Source organism: Taudactylus pleione, unplaced genomic scaffold (assembly GCF_031769625.1).
Source record: "Taudactylus pleione unplaced genomic scaffold, aTauple2 ptg000041l, whole genome shotgun sequence".
NCBI classification, from domain to species: Eukaryota; Metazoa; Chordata; class Amphibia; order Anura; family Myobatrachidae; genus Taudactylus; species Taudactylus pleione.
The window spans coordinates 9,874,509-9,891,743 of record NW_028284443.1 but is presented as its reverse complement, the minus strand read 5'-3'; the positions used below and the strand labels follow the sequence as shown (position 1 = coordinate 9,891,743).

The window sequence follows — 17,235 nt, the reverse complement described above, 5'->3', positions numbered from 1 at the left end:
GAAGATGAACCAAATCTCCTGAGAACATTTGCAAGTAACCTACTACAAGCGCGGTTTACAGAAACATACGTGTGAAGCACTCTCTAACCCCTAACCACAGTTTAGGGGTTTCAGGAAAATAACATTTTGAACAGTAGCACATTCATGCCTAACTGACCAGTTTTGCAAAATCTACCTGTAGATTTGCATCAGTCGGTACTGAATCCAAGCAACAAAAGTTGGTAGTATTCCAATGTTATGCACTTTCCTGGGAACAAGGCATACTCAGGGATAGCCCCCCCCCCCAATCAGTACTGAACTCAGCTGAGTCTTCCTAATTAGGAGAGAGGGGGGGATGGGCAACCCAGCCCTACCAGTATATGTGAATTACAATATAGCCCATATAGCCTACAGCTGGGGCCAATGTAATGTGTTCATCTTCACACATAGTCTTTTCAGAAACAAAGGCAGCCTGTTCAACCTGCCCTAAGCAAGGTATTTTGGTCCATAATCTGGGAAAAGGAAACAAAAGAGAGTTCCTATCCAGAAGCTGGGAGGTTTGTCTACTTAACACAGTAACCACATAATACAGATTGTATGAAATCCTGTGGGGAAAACCCCCCAGCACAGGGACCTTAGCCGCCTGTCCTTCAGACTCTGAGACATAATAATGACAAGTTCTGAGTACACACGTGATTTTGTTTCACCCTAATTACCCACACACCCGTAGGAAAGGGTTTAAGGGAAAAGACAGTGATAATTTACAGGAGTCACAGTTCTTTTTACATAAGAAACAGTATCCATAAAACAATAATCACATGTCATGCATAAACACTCTGCGAGTCATATGCATATAAGCTCTCACTACCATAATCAGCGCTAGGCTTAGGTAGGATAGAGCCCTGTAAAACCTGAACCAGCAGTAGGCAAGGTATACAGGGAGACTGCCCAGCGTCCTGAAGGAGCAGCATTCAGAGAGCAACTGACATACACTCTGGCTGCCCTATGGAGGCTGGGAGTGGCAACTCACCATCACTGCGCCAGAGGACTGAACTAGTGTGTGGATTGGGGAAGGGGCCGCCGGGGAAGCGCACCTCCCCTATGTTGCTTGGACCCCCTATCCCGGCAGTCTAGTGTAGGAAACAAGCTGTATGCCTCCCGACCGCAGCTTAACCTGTAGGAAAAGGTTAAGGGGAAAGACAGTGATAGTTTACAGGAGTCACAGTTCTTTTTTCATAAGAAACAGTATCCACAAAACAACAATCACATGTCATGCATAAACACTCTGCGAGTCATATGCATATAAGCGCTCACTACCACAATCAGCCTGAGCTTAGGTAGGATAGAACCCTGTAAAAACCTAGACCAGCAGTAGGCAAGGTATACAGGGAGACTGCCCAACGTCCTCTCTTGTAGGAGCAGCGTTCAGAGAGCAACTGACATACACTCTGGCTGCCCTATATGGAGGCTGGAAAGCGCAATCCACAATCAACTGTGCCAGAGGACTGAACTAGCGTGTGGATTGGGGGAGGGGCCACCGGGGAAGCGTACCTCCCCTATGCTGCTTGGACCTGCCCGGTAAACTGACCTGGCCGCCGCCACAAGCCCTGGCTGGTCAGGACCATCAAATTCCGGCGATCTAGGCTAGGAGAACAAGCCTTATGCCTCCTGACTGCAGCGCGCCTCCGACCAGTCTCACCGCCGGAGGCCGGACCGCCACGAGGTCCCGGCATCAGCGGGCGCCGCGACCACCTGCTTACCTGCCATCCCCTTGATCCGGTTGCGGTCCAGGGCCAGTAAGCCCCTGCCGAATCCCCTGCCAAGGCAGTGGTGCGGAGCCGGAAAAGGTAGTTGCAGCGCTTAGCCGGTGCGCCTCCAATCAGGCGCGAGGCTGCTTCCAGGACAGCTCAGACCACCCGCTGAGATAGAGAGTAAAACTCTCTCTTTTTTTTTTGTTTTTTTTGTTACTCGTCTGCAGGACTGCTCCAGCAGTCCAACTGTCTATGTGGTGAACACACCAAACAGTAAGAACTGGCTCCCTGAGGCAGGGGGTGGGGTATATGAGGAGGAACCCCGGTGCATCCTGGGAGCAGAGAGCTCGTTTGTGTTAACGGTTTGGTGACCGGGATTCATACCCCAACGTAATGGCTGTGGACCCCATGGACCCCGAAGAAGAAATATCTTCTATTATTTTAATATATACAGTATATATATGCAATAAGCTCTTAGTCAAATATGAACAGCACACAAGGCCAAGTAGGATATCGAGCTTTGTATAACCTGGCCACCTAAGGAGAGGTATACAGGGAGACAGCCACTGAGCACCTGAGAGTGGTCTCTGGCCATCTCATATACAGGGAGGCTGGGAGGAGCAACCCAGACGAGGGGTAACCTCGACTCTGGAGCAGCCTCTGGGTTGGGGGAGGGGCCGCCTGAGACAGCATACATCCCCTATGCTGTAAGGATCGACCTGGCGTACTGACACGGCCGAAAGAAAGGAAAGATAAGTGATAGTCAAAATCAGAAACAAATAATACTAAAAGATGTAAAAAAATTATATATGGATCTTTTACCAGGAGAAAATAAAATCTATCTGGATTTGAACTTAACTACAGATACATGTAATCAACTTACATACAATGTTTCTCTAACCACTACACTACATGTTACACTGAATGAATCAGAAAGTTTAGACCAGTGGTTCCCAAACGTTCTCAGTTCGAGGCACCCTTAGGGTCTCCATTTTTTCATCAAGGCACCCCTTGAAAAAAGAGAAGTATTTATAACCCTTTGCCCCACTTCATGTCTCTCCCTTTGCCCCTCTCCCATTGCCCCCTTCAGGTTCCCACCTTTACTTACCTTTAGTTCTGTTCTGCAGCACCACTCCTCAGATCAGGCACTTCCTGTCTGATCTCCCACAATGCACTGCGGTGTAGGACCCCATTTAGCAACAGGCAGCCTCAGGATTCAATACCTGCTGCTGTCCACTGACAGGATTGTTCCTGCAAGCTCCCCTCACTCATCACAACCAATCCCACCCTTCCCGCTCTGCGCCACAATTCCTCTCCCCCTGTGCACACTTTTTTTTTTTTTTCAAAATACACTAGGCAGTCTCGTTAGGCCACAGGCCACTGCGGCACCCCGGTGAGTGTTGCGGAGCACAGTTTGGGAACCACTGGCTGAGACACTAGTCTAGCTGAGGTGGTGAATCAATTTCCAGTGATCAAATCTGGAAACAACAGATGTAATAGACTGGAATGTTTTCACTCAACTAATAAGCTCACATAAAGATTTACTTACTTTATAAATATATTACCTCTAGTTTTTCACGATAAAAACAGTATATTGTGTTCTGTTCATAACTAAATCTGTATATACTGTATTTTTGATAGACAACCTATGTATAAACACCTAATTAATAAGGTACACATCATATTAAAAAAAAATAATGACCCGTAAAATATTATTATTATATACTAAATAGAACGCTAAATGCAAGGAGGAAAGGCCCAATTAAGAAATAGGAGAAGACTACAAGTTTTTTTTTTGTAAACCTCTAGCAATTTACTGCTTACTCTTGTACCATTTCAGGGTATTCCCTGGACTTGAATTGCTTAAATTTTAATAAACTCGAAAAATGGGCATCTTCAAAATCTTTTGACCGGTTGTATAACAGTTATAGAAAATAAGCAGTAAAAAACAGTTGCACCATACATGTGCTCTTGAATCACACTGTCCATTAACTAGTACATCTCAATGTAAACATGCAGACTCTATCACATTTTGTTTTAAACTATTTTGTTAAGTGCCAGGGTAAAAAAAAAAGCAAAAGCCAAACATTTCTATTTAATGAAGTGTCATACAAGAAATGTACAGGCAGTAAACTGTATTTAATTAGAATACTAAATTAACTCAGTGGTAGGGTAGGGAAAATATAACAAAATGGCAACTGCTTTAATCTCACCTTCATCCGCAATGTAGTTTGATACACAGTAAAACTGCTTGTGTGTGATGAGGTTGGGAAGTCCTCTGAAAAGACTGCGACATGATTTGCATTCAAATATGGTGTTTACCTCTTTTAACAACATCAGTCTAAGTTGTTTAGTGCCTAGACATGAAAAAAAAAAAAAAAGTTTTAATTGACAAAAAAGTGTAATGCATCCATGAGTATATAAACATGAAAGCTGTAGTGCCACCTATAAGATAATTTTGGGGCTAATGATTGTAACATTGGTACATAAATATGCTTTACCTTCATATAACTTTTTCATTCATCCAATTAGATTTTAGTATAAATTTTACTCCATTATCAATTTTGATGGCCACCACTGGAGTCTAATTTGAGAGTGTGGTGTTGGCAGTGGAAGGTATGTGTTCAGATCTGTCCCTAAGCAGAGTTGTGCATAGCTGATCATGTTTGTTCCAGTTGTATACAAAGATATAGATGTATCCTCATACACAGTTGCTCAAGTTGCCACAAATAGCCCCTCTTGGCACTCTAGGTCTCAGGCGACTCGTCCAAGCCAAGCGTCTCGTTCAAAATGTGCGCTCTATTCACAAATAAAACTGGGAGCAACAAAACTACATTGCAAGATTACACTGATGAAGTTGATGTGTGACTGATTCTGAATCTGTTTACGAATTGCTACAATGCAGAGGCTACGGCTTTTTCACATGCCAAGTTCCGTTGTGCTTCATTTGAAACTTTGTACGTGTTTAAAACTAATTCCTGTTTGGTTAAAGTTGCAGCACTGAGTCTCTAGTACACTAAGTGGTTTTTCGCAGCATCTGAGATCCGAATAAGACTCAAAATGAAAAATATGTTGTACTACTCCTCTTGGAGTTACCTCCATAAATATTAATGAAGTTGCTAATCATATGTAATGCAACTATCCTAGTAGGTACCTTTAAGGGGACTAAAGGAGGATTATAATAATATTAAAAATGAAACTGGATCCTATCGGGGAAATTATTGTATAACCAGAACCACTACTGATTTAATTTGTGGATTATTTACTCCTATTTTGGGGTAACCTAATGTAACCAACACGGTCATTAATTGACATACAAGTAACTACGGCTAACAACATCATGATGTTTTCAGAACCAATATCATATATCCTACTGTCCCCTTGGACAATTTCATCTTAATAGAGGACCCTCTATAAGAACGATTATATATAATAACATACTGTGTTACATTATACCCAAAATGGGAGATTTGCTTCATGTGTAATATAGAATAAATCACTGAGGAGTTCATACCTATAATTATTAGGAGTCTTGAGATCATCATAATTATTTTATTTCACTTTTTGATTCACAATATTTTGTTTTAATTTCAATATTTTGCATTATTTTAAGAAGTCATTAAAAGTTATATTTTATTATTAAGTTCATATTCCTAATTTGCTGTAATACAGTGTTTAGATTGCTTATATTGAGGTTCATGAGTGCCCCACATAGGAATACTTTTCTTTTTGGTGTATAATCCTCTCGGAGTGTCTCAGTCGCGCCAGGCGGAATTCAATTTTTTAGCCCTGCCACAGCTCACGTCTTAAGTGACCAGAAGCAATTCCATTGTTTGTGCTGATGGGTGCGAGTGCTGCAGTCGCCCATGATTTCTGCTCGCACCCTCCTGAAATGGCAAGCAAAAATCTGCCCAAACTTGATCTTTTGGGCGCTCAAACGCCTCACGCCCAGTAGTTTGCATAGGTTTAGCTGCTTTACGCAGCTAAACCCATTGCATTTGGGTGCGACATGCAAGATGAGTAATGGGCACCCACACCACCCGCGTTCATCGGCAAAACAATTAAATATCACCTGTCGGGCTCCCATCTCTTACAGGTGCCCAAAAACAATTGAATCCACCCCCATCTTACCTCACTGTTTAAATATTGTTCAGCGCACTCATTTACATTTTAATCTATATTATACACACACGCAAAGACTCCACAACAAATTTTTGTTCTAGAAACTCAGATAAGACGTTTTAATACTATTCAATGCACGTACACATTACTTTTTATACTTTACTTAATACGCTACAACAGGGGTATTCAACATGTGTTCCTCTAGCTGCTGTGGAAGTACACATCCCAGCATGCCCTGCCAAAGTTTTGCTATCGGAGCATGGTAAAACTAGTCCCACAGCAGATAGAGGGCTGCATGTTGAATACCCCTGCACTACATATGAACAATAATTTTTTTGTTCTATATATAGCTTGACCCATAAGAAGACATCATCAAAATCAGAGGAAAATCAGAAGGCCTTAAGACACACAGATAAGTTTAAGTTATTTAACTTTTTGGTATGAGTTCATATTGTTTTTACAGCAATGCTAACACTAATTTTACACTAAAATGTATATGAAATATCACAACTAAAGGGTTCCTGTCTTTTTCAACAAGTAGACAACTGGTTCATTTAAATATGGGCTGAGAAATTTGTCTGTAGACTCCTCAATTATTGAACTTAATCCTTGGACATTGGGTTTAAGGGAAACCACCATCTTATGAACTTTGAAAAATACAAATTTTTATACATATAAACACACACGTTATATAACTCAGTATGTAATAGCATATAAACGTGGTGAAACAGTTCAGATGATCAGACCGAACACCAGAATTCTGAAGAAAAGTGAGCCAAGTGGCTTTGAACATGGATCTTTGGATTATCACACAAAACAGTTACTACAGTTTACAGAGAGTGGTGGGCAAATTAAAAAACATCCAGTCAAGGGACTCCCCTTCACCTGTAGACAATCGTATGCTGCTGTCAGTAAAATGCTGGCAGTTGAGGGGAGACAAAATAAAAATCAGATTTATTTTGCAGTGGTCAATCATTAGTTGGTTGGTCGGATTTATTTAATTTTCCTTCTTCCATTAGGAGAGCAGGAATGAAATGATTATATATTAAATATAAAATGAGTGATGAACAAGGGCATAGGGGGAGTAAATTCAAATAAAGGTTTTTTTTTTTTTTTTTTTAGAATTTGTCAATTTTTTTTCCTTACTCGTCTTGTACGCCGAGAGACCATCGGTGTGTATAAGACCCTTGTTACTTATCCTAGCCCCCATAGCCTGGTACAAGCCCTGCGCTTAATAGGCTTAATTTGTTTTTCATTATAGCATGGAGTCACCACATTTTAGTGATAACGATTTCAGTTGGAATTTAAAAAAAAAATAAACAGGGGTGCCTTGAACGGGAAGCAGTCGGGAAGCCGACGGATGGCTTCCCGACTGTCTAATACCGGCAAGGGCTAAATGACAAGAGTCGAGATCCCGACATCTGTCATTTTACCTACGCCGGCAGCCCGATCGAAGGTAAGCCGGGCCCGGACAGCCACGGTTTGGGGGGGACTTAGGGTTAGGCACCCCCTTGGGAGGTTAGAGCTAGGCTAGTGGAAGGGTGGGTTAGGGTTAGGCACTTAGAGTGGGGTTAAGCACTTGGGGGAAAGGTTAGGGTTAGGCACCCCTAAAGGAGGGTTAGGGGGTAGAATTAGGTTAGTTTATACTTACCTTAAGACGTTCGGGATTTCCACTTCTGCCGGGCTGCCGCTGTCGGGATTTGCGGCCGGCGGTAAATCATACCGATCCCGCCTTGCACAACCAACATGGCAAATGCATAATTTTAGAGATCTACCACAGGGTGACCTGGAAGCCTGCATTACAGCTGATAGCAGGTTGTCCGGTGGCTCCCGATAGTAGAGGGTTCCTGAGCACCATTGAGCTTCATGTTCAGTCATTTTATCTGGACCCGGGCCACTCCTACCTCAGGATCGGAGCTCAGTAGCTACTATAAGACACTGCCAGTGCCAAATTTAAGCTAAGGATCCAAGATATTTGCACAGCCCTCAGCCCATTTCTTATTGTTTCTTCCTACTCGCAAAAATTCCGGGCACAGCCAGTATCTAGCTGGAGGTAGCTGCCATCTATTTATCATTGGGGAAATTCCGGGGGTTTCCTGCAGTGTCAGTCTCCAAACAGCCCATTCGACTTGAAGCTGTGTGTAAACTTCTAGCTGCAGATGCTGTCACACCCGGGGTGGGACTCATTGCACTATTATCATTGCCTCACTTTGGAGAAGCTTTTAAAAAGGTACCCTAGACAGCCTGTATCGTTAGCTATACATTGCCCTCTTGCTGTGATTACTATTATACGGTAGTCTCCTTACACATGGGTGAGATGCCATGTCATTATACCCCTATTACAAGAGATTGAGGGACTGTGTTCTGACTGGCTATATACACTGGTCCCAGAGGCCACTGACCATCTAGCATAAAGCCATGATGTACCTCCTTTAAACACTACCTCATCACCTAAGCAGTGACCTTTCTATAACAAGTAGCTCTAGCCTGACCAAGCCATGAAATCATCCTGTCTGTTCCGTAGTATTTAGTCTTTATTTCAAGCTTCTCAGGAAGCCGCCTAAGAAAGCTAAACAACATAAAATTCCAGCTCCTATGCACTTCCCTAGGGCTCATCTTCATCACAGAAACAGAGGACATCCTCACATGCTGCAGTGCCCTCTGTAGGCTAATCCCACACCCTGCAGCTCCGTACTTCTGCTGACATAGGACTGGACGTGGATACCAGCACATCTTTAACAGTTCATTTTATGTTCCAGGTGTTTATGGCTTTTCGTGCAGATATGCTGGTGGGTGTGGAATCCTTTATGCAACTACTATGTACTGAGGCCCTGATTCAAAGCCGGACGCTCTGACAGAGCGCTCGCTCTGAATCAGGGCGACATTTTTTTTTTTTTATGGAGTGGCCTCCTGGCCGCTCGCATTGCTGTGGGCTGCCACCCACAGCTAATGCGAGCGACCAGGATGATAGTCACGATGGTCAAGACCATGGCGACCATCGAGGCTTGCGACGAGACCCTTGTGGTAGGGTCTCGTGGCCGCAAGCTCCAGAGAGCTTTCGGCTCAAACAGAGCCGAAAGCTCTCCCACTGACATCACTTGTGATGTCAGTGGGACCGCCCCCCAGACGGTAGGCGTTCTCATGGGAACGTCTCCGTCTGGGCAGCCACCCCCCCTGCCCGCCCACCAAAGGGGGTGTGCTATCACTCAACATCAACGGCACACCCCCTTTGGTGCGAGAGCCGGAGCGACGGATTGCCTGTCGCTATCCGGGTCTTGCGCATGCGCACAATGGAGCCGGCTCCGTCGTGCACATGCGCTCTGGGCCACCATCGGCCCGGTTGCGAGCGCTCAGCGCTCGGGTCTGAATCAGGCCCTGAGATCTCAGGCTCAGGCAGCCACACAGATCACCTGGAAAATAAAATACAAGAATTGATCTCCTCTCGTAACGACCTTCTTTCAGCTCATTCTGACCTCCAGGCTGAAATGTCTACTGTGAAGGATAAATTAACTTTCCTGGAGGACAGATCTGGGTGTAATAATTTAAAGATTTGTGGCATCTACAATTCTGGCTGTAATTATGATCTAGCATAGTAACTTTTATTTACGAAGGGTCTGGTTGTAAAACCCAGCACTTCTGATAATGTTAATGTACGATATTTAAAAGGGCAATACTTTTAATAGTCATGTCTCGCTAGTAAAAGCATTGACCATTTTAAATATCAGTCATAAACACAATCAGAAGCACAGGGATTTACAGCCTGGCTCTTTGTAAATAAACCCCTAGGTTTTTAAAATTGTTCCGCAAGCTGCTTGCTACAGCCTCTCCACAGTATCTACTAATTGAGCGTATTCATAGTCTCCCTAAACCGCGAGTTGGATCACAATTTCACCATGCGATACCCTGATGCAGGTCCATTTCTTTCATATTAAAGAGGACATTTTGAGGGCAGTTTGACAAGCTGAGGGAATGGATTTCATGGAAAGACTGCAGATTAATCTACAGTAGATTTGTTGGCAGCTACTCTAAAAAAGAAGAAGATCCTACCATGGAATCACAGTGGCACGGCAGGATGACATCTTTTACCGTTAGGGATTCCCCGTTAAGCTGTTAGTCAACTATGACTCCTCCTATTGTCATCTCTTTCATTGAAGTAGATGTTAAATTGTTGGCGGAATGGGACATAACATTTTGCACTTGTACTTCAGGCCCCAAAGATTAGGTGAATCAAGACTAGTCTAAAGCTATGTGAGATGAATACACCATATGTATCCCTGCCAGAGGAGTATCTATAATTGGGGACTGGTCTAGGAGGGCCCACATCGCATACCCTGCAACCGTATTTAGTTATATTTACCTTTCCGTAGTCTCCGGAGTGCTGCTCTCCAGCACCAGGCCGACGCGGCAAAGCAGATAAAATCACAGGGGAAATGGGGGTGACAGTTTTCCCGGTGACCTGTACATGCACATAGATGTCCCTGGGAATAAGACGCAGGCGCCATTTTCCTGGAGATCCGAATATGCTAAATAGATTCTGGCATTAACCACTTGCCTGGTGTAGTCACATCTTCTACCGGCAGTATCCGCATCCTGTCATTATTTTAGTATTTTTTTTTTTATAGTGGGGCTACAGGTGCCAGTGGGCTCTTAATGTCCAGGAATGCTGAAACTTGTACTTCCACAAGTGATGGCATGCAGTCCCACTTTAAAGAACAAAATTATTTACTATTGAACCAGCATCCATGGCAACGAGGGATACGGGGAGTAGCCAATTTTATTTCTGTGGTCCTGACTTTGACGATTTGGGATGACCAGTTTGGGGCTGGATTCAAATATTGGTAGGGGGCCCCACGCTGTGTGTCTCCCTGTTATAGTGTAAGCTCCCCAGCCTGGTGCTGGTTATTGGAAAATAAATTTTTCCCCCGATTTTCCAGTACCAGACCAGGCTAAGAAGTCCAGGTTACTCATTTGGGGAGGGACCCCATGCATTTATTTTTTAACACTTTTCCTTTTTAACCTAACAAAGCATTCACAGATCTGTACAGTACTTCTCCCCAACTTGCCTGACACAGACAGGTCTATTATATTTGATTGGGTTGTTTGTCAGTTTTTGGCCGATTTAGAAACCTACCTTTAGTAAATCCCCGGTTTCTGTAGTAGCCTATATGAAAGTATCTATTGTTGGTCCGATGTTCTAACTTGTTTTTAAGTCTAGTTTTTGGTAAATTTGCCATTGGTTTTAACTTTAGTAAATCTCCAATTTCCAAACAAAACCAAATCCATCAAAATCGACCTTTAGTAAATATACCCCATGGTCTTCGTTTGGGCAGTTTATAAATTGGAGATTAAAGTTGTGAGAGCCTATTGTAAAGTGAATAAACGAATAGAACTGTAGAACAATGTAACATTTTAGACCAAATAAAGAATTTACGCTTGACATTACCCATTAGCCCAATAGGAGTTTTATTTAAAAGCGCATCATAATTTATATAAATGTAGTAAATTCAAAATAGCTGAACAAATAATACCCCCGTACTGTTGCTTGGATAAATGTATCTAACCAGAAGAAAGGGATTTGAAAAATTAATGCATTACTGCATGTTGAGGAAGGGTTATCATGCAACATCTGAAACAATTTTATAGTACGCATATTGAGTGGGGTAGGTTTCATACATATATCAAAGTCCAGTCACAGACCTCTAAAATGGCAGTAAAACAAAGCAGTAATTTAAGTTAAAAGTAACAATTGCCCCCATCCCCTCATTACTTTTCAAAAGTCTGATTAGGGCATGCAGCATACATACAATCCCCTAATTACATACAGTTTCCTTTTCTCATATCCTACTACTTCAATACAGATTTTGACAGCTAGTAAAGTGGTAGTCTGGGGATGCCAGATATTTAGCACAAGAGTCATTTTGTCCAGGAAAACTATTAGGTTGTGGCGTACTTTTTTCCACCATATGCTCACCATGCCGGTGATGGTTTAAAAAAAAAAAAGTGTACCCGACAGAGAATTACAAAAAAGACCAAAAAAATAAATCCACTCCCCTCCCATTACCAAAAAAAAAAACCTAACAACTTAACTTTTATATAATGAATGACAGTAAAGAAAATGTATATTATGAGTTATTAACTACACTCTGCACACCCAGAGCAGAATCTCAGTGAGGGAATTCCCAGATAAGTATTAACATAAGAGGACTTGCCTAGCTAGCGATCCATTTGACACATCCTGTTTTCAAACTGAGTGCATTGGTGGGTATGTCTTCCAGAGAGCTGTAAAACGAGTGTTGTGGTGCTCATTAAACACTACCAAATGAGCAGCAGTTCCAGTCCAAAACAAAATGGTGGGAGAACATTGCAAGTGAAATTTAGCAAATAAACACATTTTTTCTTTTATTTTGTCCAATTATATCTTTTAATGATTCACTATAATTGGAACACAACAAATGGAAAAAAGTATTAAATGTAAAACTAAGCATTTAAGAAACATAACACATCTTATCTGCTCGTGTTATGCAATCACAGAAATAAAATCCCAAAAAATAAGTGAATAGAACATACCAGTTTTAAAGCATTCTATAATTTGTAGTATGCCAGAGTTTGAAGTAGAAACAGGTTGCTGCAACAAAGGTGGATCTCCAGGCTCCACTGTTGTCTCTGTAACGATGCAGATTGAAATTACACTCAGTACATTCATGGTCAAACAAATAAAGTTCTAGAGGTACTATGCACATTTTCATTGTTTATATACAGTTCTTGCGATAGTATAAGATTTTTGCCAGGTTTGTTTTTCAAGAGCCATATATATATTAGACTTAACTTCCATTATTTAAAATAATAAACTAGCTGAACAAAATTCCCAAGCAACATGTGCTGTGGACTGAGCCTCATGTGCATTTCTGCTTGAGGTACTTGAGAGTAGCCATAATATTCTGCAAGTAGCACAGTCAAGTTCAAGCTTAAGTTTATACTTCAGTAGTGTGACATGTTATATCTTTATGTTTGTACAGTACAGGTTGAGTCTCCCATATCCAAATATTCCGAAATATGGAATATTCAGAAATACGGAATAATTTTGGCATGACTGAAATAATGAACCTTTGATTTTTGATGGTTCAATGTACAAAAACTTTGTCTAAGGCACAAATTATTAAAAATATTGTATAAAATTACACCTAGGAAGTAGTCTTCTCCACATATGTGGTAGGGATGGCCATCGGCCATTGATGATTGATAATTTTGTCATCAATGTCAGAATCGTTGGTGGGCAATGTTTATTTTTTTCTCTTCTTTCCGATGCAGGGGGACTAAGCTTAGCTCTAACCATGTCGCGCTACTCAATCCCACCCCCCCTACCCGAATGGCACACCACTAAGCCCCACCCCCTTGTGCCATTCAAGCCTACGCCCCCTTTCCCGACTGTCCACCATATCCTACAGTAGGGATGTGTAATACCCTGTATATGGGATAAAGCTAAAAACCGAGCCGCTCATCTCTATTTGGGATAATATGAGATATGGTAAGAACTTACCCTTGTTATCTCTATTTCTACGAAGTCCATAGGGTTCCACAGGATACCTTGGGGTATAGGTGTGACGTCAGTCGCAGGGCACCAAAGAGTTAAGCTTTCAGCCTCCCAGGATGCACTAGGTCCCCCTCCTCCTATACCCCGCCCCCGGGCCAAGGCACCTCAGTTAGTTACCAAGCCATAGGCCGGAGGAGGAGAAGGAAGAGAGAGAACAAAGATCTGGACACATACAAGAATCACATTCTCACCAGAGGGAGACGGAAAACCGGTGACCAGAGCAAAGCCCATCTACAGCACAGGTGCGACAGGGCGGGAGTCCTGTGGAACCCTATGGACTTCGTAGAAATAGAGATAACAAGGGTAAGTTCTTACCATATCTCATATTTTCTACTTCAGGGTCCATAGGGTATCCACAGGATACCTTGGGGATGTCCCAAAGCAGTATCCTTTAAGGGTGGGGACGCTCCTGTGCAGAAAGGAGAATCCGCCGCCCGAAGGAAGCATCCTGAGAGGCGAAGGTGTCAAACCTGTAATACCTCACGAAGGTATGGACAGAAGACCACGTAGCAGCCTTGCAGATCTGAACTGCCGAGGCACCACGTCGAGCTGCCCACGAAGGACCCACAGACCTAGTGGAATGAGCCTTCAGAGAAGGAGGGACCGGTAGGCCTTCATGAAGATAAGCTTCAGAAATAGCCATACGGATCCAGGCTGCCAAAGTTTGCTTTGAAGCAGGCCAACCCTTTTTACGGAAGCCAAAGAGGACAAACAAACAAAGCGTCCGACTTCCTAAACGAAGAAGTGCGGTCAACATAAGTCCTTAAGGCCCGCACAACATCCAAAGAGGCCTCACCCACGGAAAGACCCGGTGAGTTAAAGGCCGGAACAACTATTTCCTCGTTAATATGAAACTGGGAAACAACTTTGGGAAGAAACTCGGGCCGAGTGCGGAGCACTGCCCTGTTCCCATAAAAAACCAAGAAAGGGGGTCTACAAGAAAGAGCCCCTAACTCAGAAACACGTCTGGCCGAAGCAATGGCCAGAAGGAAAACAGTCTTAGCTGTTAGCCATTTAAGATCCACTGAGCCCAGTGGTTCAAACGGCGGTCCTTGGAGAGCCCTCAGGACCACAGCCAAATCCCAAGGCGCCACAGGTGGAACAAAGGGCGGCTGAATGCGGAGAACACCCTGCATAAAGGTGCGCACATCCGGGATTGTAGCAATCCTATGGTGAAACCAGACAGATAGGGCCGAAACCTGTACCTTCAAAGAAGCAAGGCGAAGCCCATGATCTAGTCCCGCTTGCAGGAAGGCGAGAATCCGAGACAGACGAAACTCCCGCGGTGCATAACCTCTCGGTCGACACCACTGGAAGAACGTATGCCACACGCGATGGTATATCCTCGCGGAAGACGGTTTCCGAGCTCGTAACATGGTACGCACCACAGAGCTGGAAAACCCCCGGGACCTCAGCATGGCCGTCTCAACAGCCACGCCGTCAAAGACAGCCGAGTCAGGTCCGGGTGAAGGCAAGGACCCTGAGACAGAAGGTCCGGTCGTAGCGGCAACCGCAGAGGAATGTCCACGGACAGACCCTGAAGGTCTGAGAACCAGTGCCGTCTGGGCCACGCGGGAGCTATCAACAGGAGCGTCCCTCCTTCCTGTTTGAATTTCCGGATTACCCGTGGAAGAAGGGAGACCGGAGGGAACAGGTATGCGAACCGGAACGTCCACCGGACGGACAGAGCATCCACCAGAGACGCCCCTTCGTCTCTTGTGCGAGACCCGTACACCGGCAACTTGTTGTTGTGCCGGGACGCCATGAGGTCGATTTCTGGAAGACCCCACCTGTCCACCAGTAGTTGAAAAACGTCCGGGTGCAGGGACCACTCCCCCGGATGAACGTCCTGGCGACTTAGAAAGTCCGCCTCCCAATTGAGCACTCCCGGGATGAAGACCGCTGATATGGCCGGAAGATTGCGCTCCGCCCAAACCAGGATCCGAGAGACCTCTACGAGAGCCGCCCGACTGCGAGTTCCTCCTTGCCTGTTTATGTAGGCCACGGTGGTAGCGTTGTCCGACTGGACCTGCACCGGGCGACCCTGGAGAAACCGCTGTGCCTGCTGGAGAGCATTGAAGACCGCACGGAGTTCCAAGATATTTATTGGAAGCTCAGCTTCTGTCGGCGTCCACCTGCCCTGGAACAAGTGTGGACCCGAAACTGCTCCCCAGCCCCGAAGACTGGCGTCCGTTGTCAACAGGACCCAATTTGGAACCCAGAACGGACGTCCCTTGTTGAGGTGGGTCGTCTGTAACCACCACGTAAGGGACAGGCGAACCTCCTGGGTGAGCACAATCATCTGGGACTTCAGAGACTGAGTCAGCCCGTTCCACTTGGACAGGATCAGGTGCTGCAGAGGTCTGGAGTGAAACTGGGCGTATTCCACCATGTCGAACACCGACACCATGGAGCCCAGTAACCTCATCGCCGAGTGTAAGGACACCCGGCGGCTGTGCAGACAACTGCGCACCCTTGACTGTAAAGCAGAGATCTTGTCCTCCGTCACGAAGATCCTTTGCTGTCCCGAGTCCAATAAGGCTCCAAGATGCAGAATCCTCCGAGACGGGATTAGAGTGGACTTCTGCCAGTTGATTAGCCAGCCGTGCCGTTGCAGCAGTGCAATGGTCAGGTCCAAGTGGCGTAACAGGAGCTCTGGAGATCCTGCCACCAATAACAGGTCGTCCAAATACGGCAACATGCGGACTCCCTGCAGCCGCAGAGAAGCCGCCATGACCGCCATCACCTTGGTGAAAACATGTGGTGCTGTTGCCAGGCCAAAAGGTAACGCCCGAAACTGGAAGTGGTCGCTGCTGATTGCAAACCTGAGGAACTGTTGATGGCGCCAAAGAATAGGGACATGCAGGTAAGCGTCCTGTATGTCCAATGACACCAAGTAGTCCCCAGGTTCCAGCGCCAGAATGATGGACCGTAGGGTCTCCATCCGAAACTTCGGGACCCGCAAAGACTTGTTGAGTGCTTTGAGGTTGAGAATCGGACGATATGACCCATTGGGTTTCTGTACCAAAAATAGATTTGAATAGAAACCCTGGCTCCTCTGGGAGAATGGAACCGCCACTATAACTCCAGCCTGGAGCATAGTGTGCAATACCTTCCGCAGCTCCGTAGCCTTGTTCCGGTCTGATGGGAGACCCGTGGTGAAGAAGCGAGCCGGGGGTCTGTGCCAGAAGGAGAGGGCGTATCCGTGGGAAACCACCTCCAGAACCCAAGTGTCTGTCGTAGTGGTCGACCAACACTGTGCGAACTGTAGCAGGCGGCCTCCCACCCTGGGATCCCCCAAAGGGAGGCCCGGACCGTCAGGCCGCAGGCTTGTCATCTGGCTTGGGGGCCGGACGTCTGGTACTCCATGCCTGCTTCCGGGGCTTGACCGATTTCTTAGGGCCAGCCTGTCGAGGAAACGACTGTGGTTTGGGCCTGCCCTGGGCCCTAGATGACCGAAAGGACGATGGTCCCGAACCAGAAGGAGCAGCGGCCGACGGGAGACAGGCAGATTTGGCTGCCGCCAGCGTGGCCACAATCTTATCCAGATCCGGACCGAAGAGAACTTCTCCGGTAAACGGCAACGCTTCCAGACCTTTCTTGGAATCTGCGTCCGCCTTCCAGGATCGCAGCCACAAGGTGCGACGAGCAGCTACCGCTGCTGAAGAAATTCTAGACACCAGAGTACTAATGTCTAGAGCCGCCTCGTTGATGTAGGTGGCCGAATCACGGAGATTGCCAATCAACTCCGCCTGATCGGCCGGACAGTCGGATTCAAAAGAAGCCTCTAAT

The 17,235-nt window shown here is 45.2% G+C and overlaps 1 protein-coding gene across 6 annotated transcripts in view; it reads right to left on the bottom strand.

The window, feature by feature from the left end:
• Positions 1-17,235, bottom strand: part of ZNF800 (zinc finger protein 800) — an 80,377-nt gene that overhangs the window by 15,577 nt on the left and 47,565 nt on the right. For all 6 annotated transcript variants that reach the window (XM_088457642.1, XM_088457646.1, XM_088457643.1 and 3 more), the window contains 2 exons: positions 12,420-12,515; positions 3,944-4,087 (listed from right to left, as the gene is read on the bottom strand). In XM_088457642.1, coding sequence (XP_088313768.1) covers positions 3,944-4,087; positions 12,420-12,515 — 240 coding nt within the window. The remainder of the gene's footprint in view (positions 1-3,943; positions 4,088-12,419; positions 12,516-17,235) is intronic.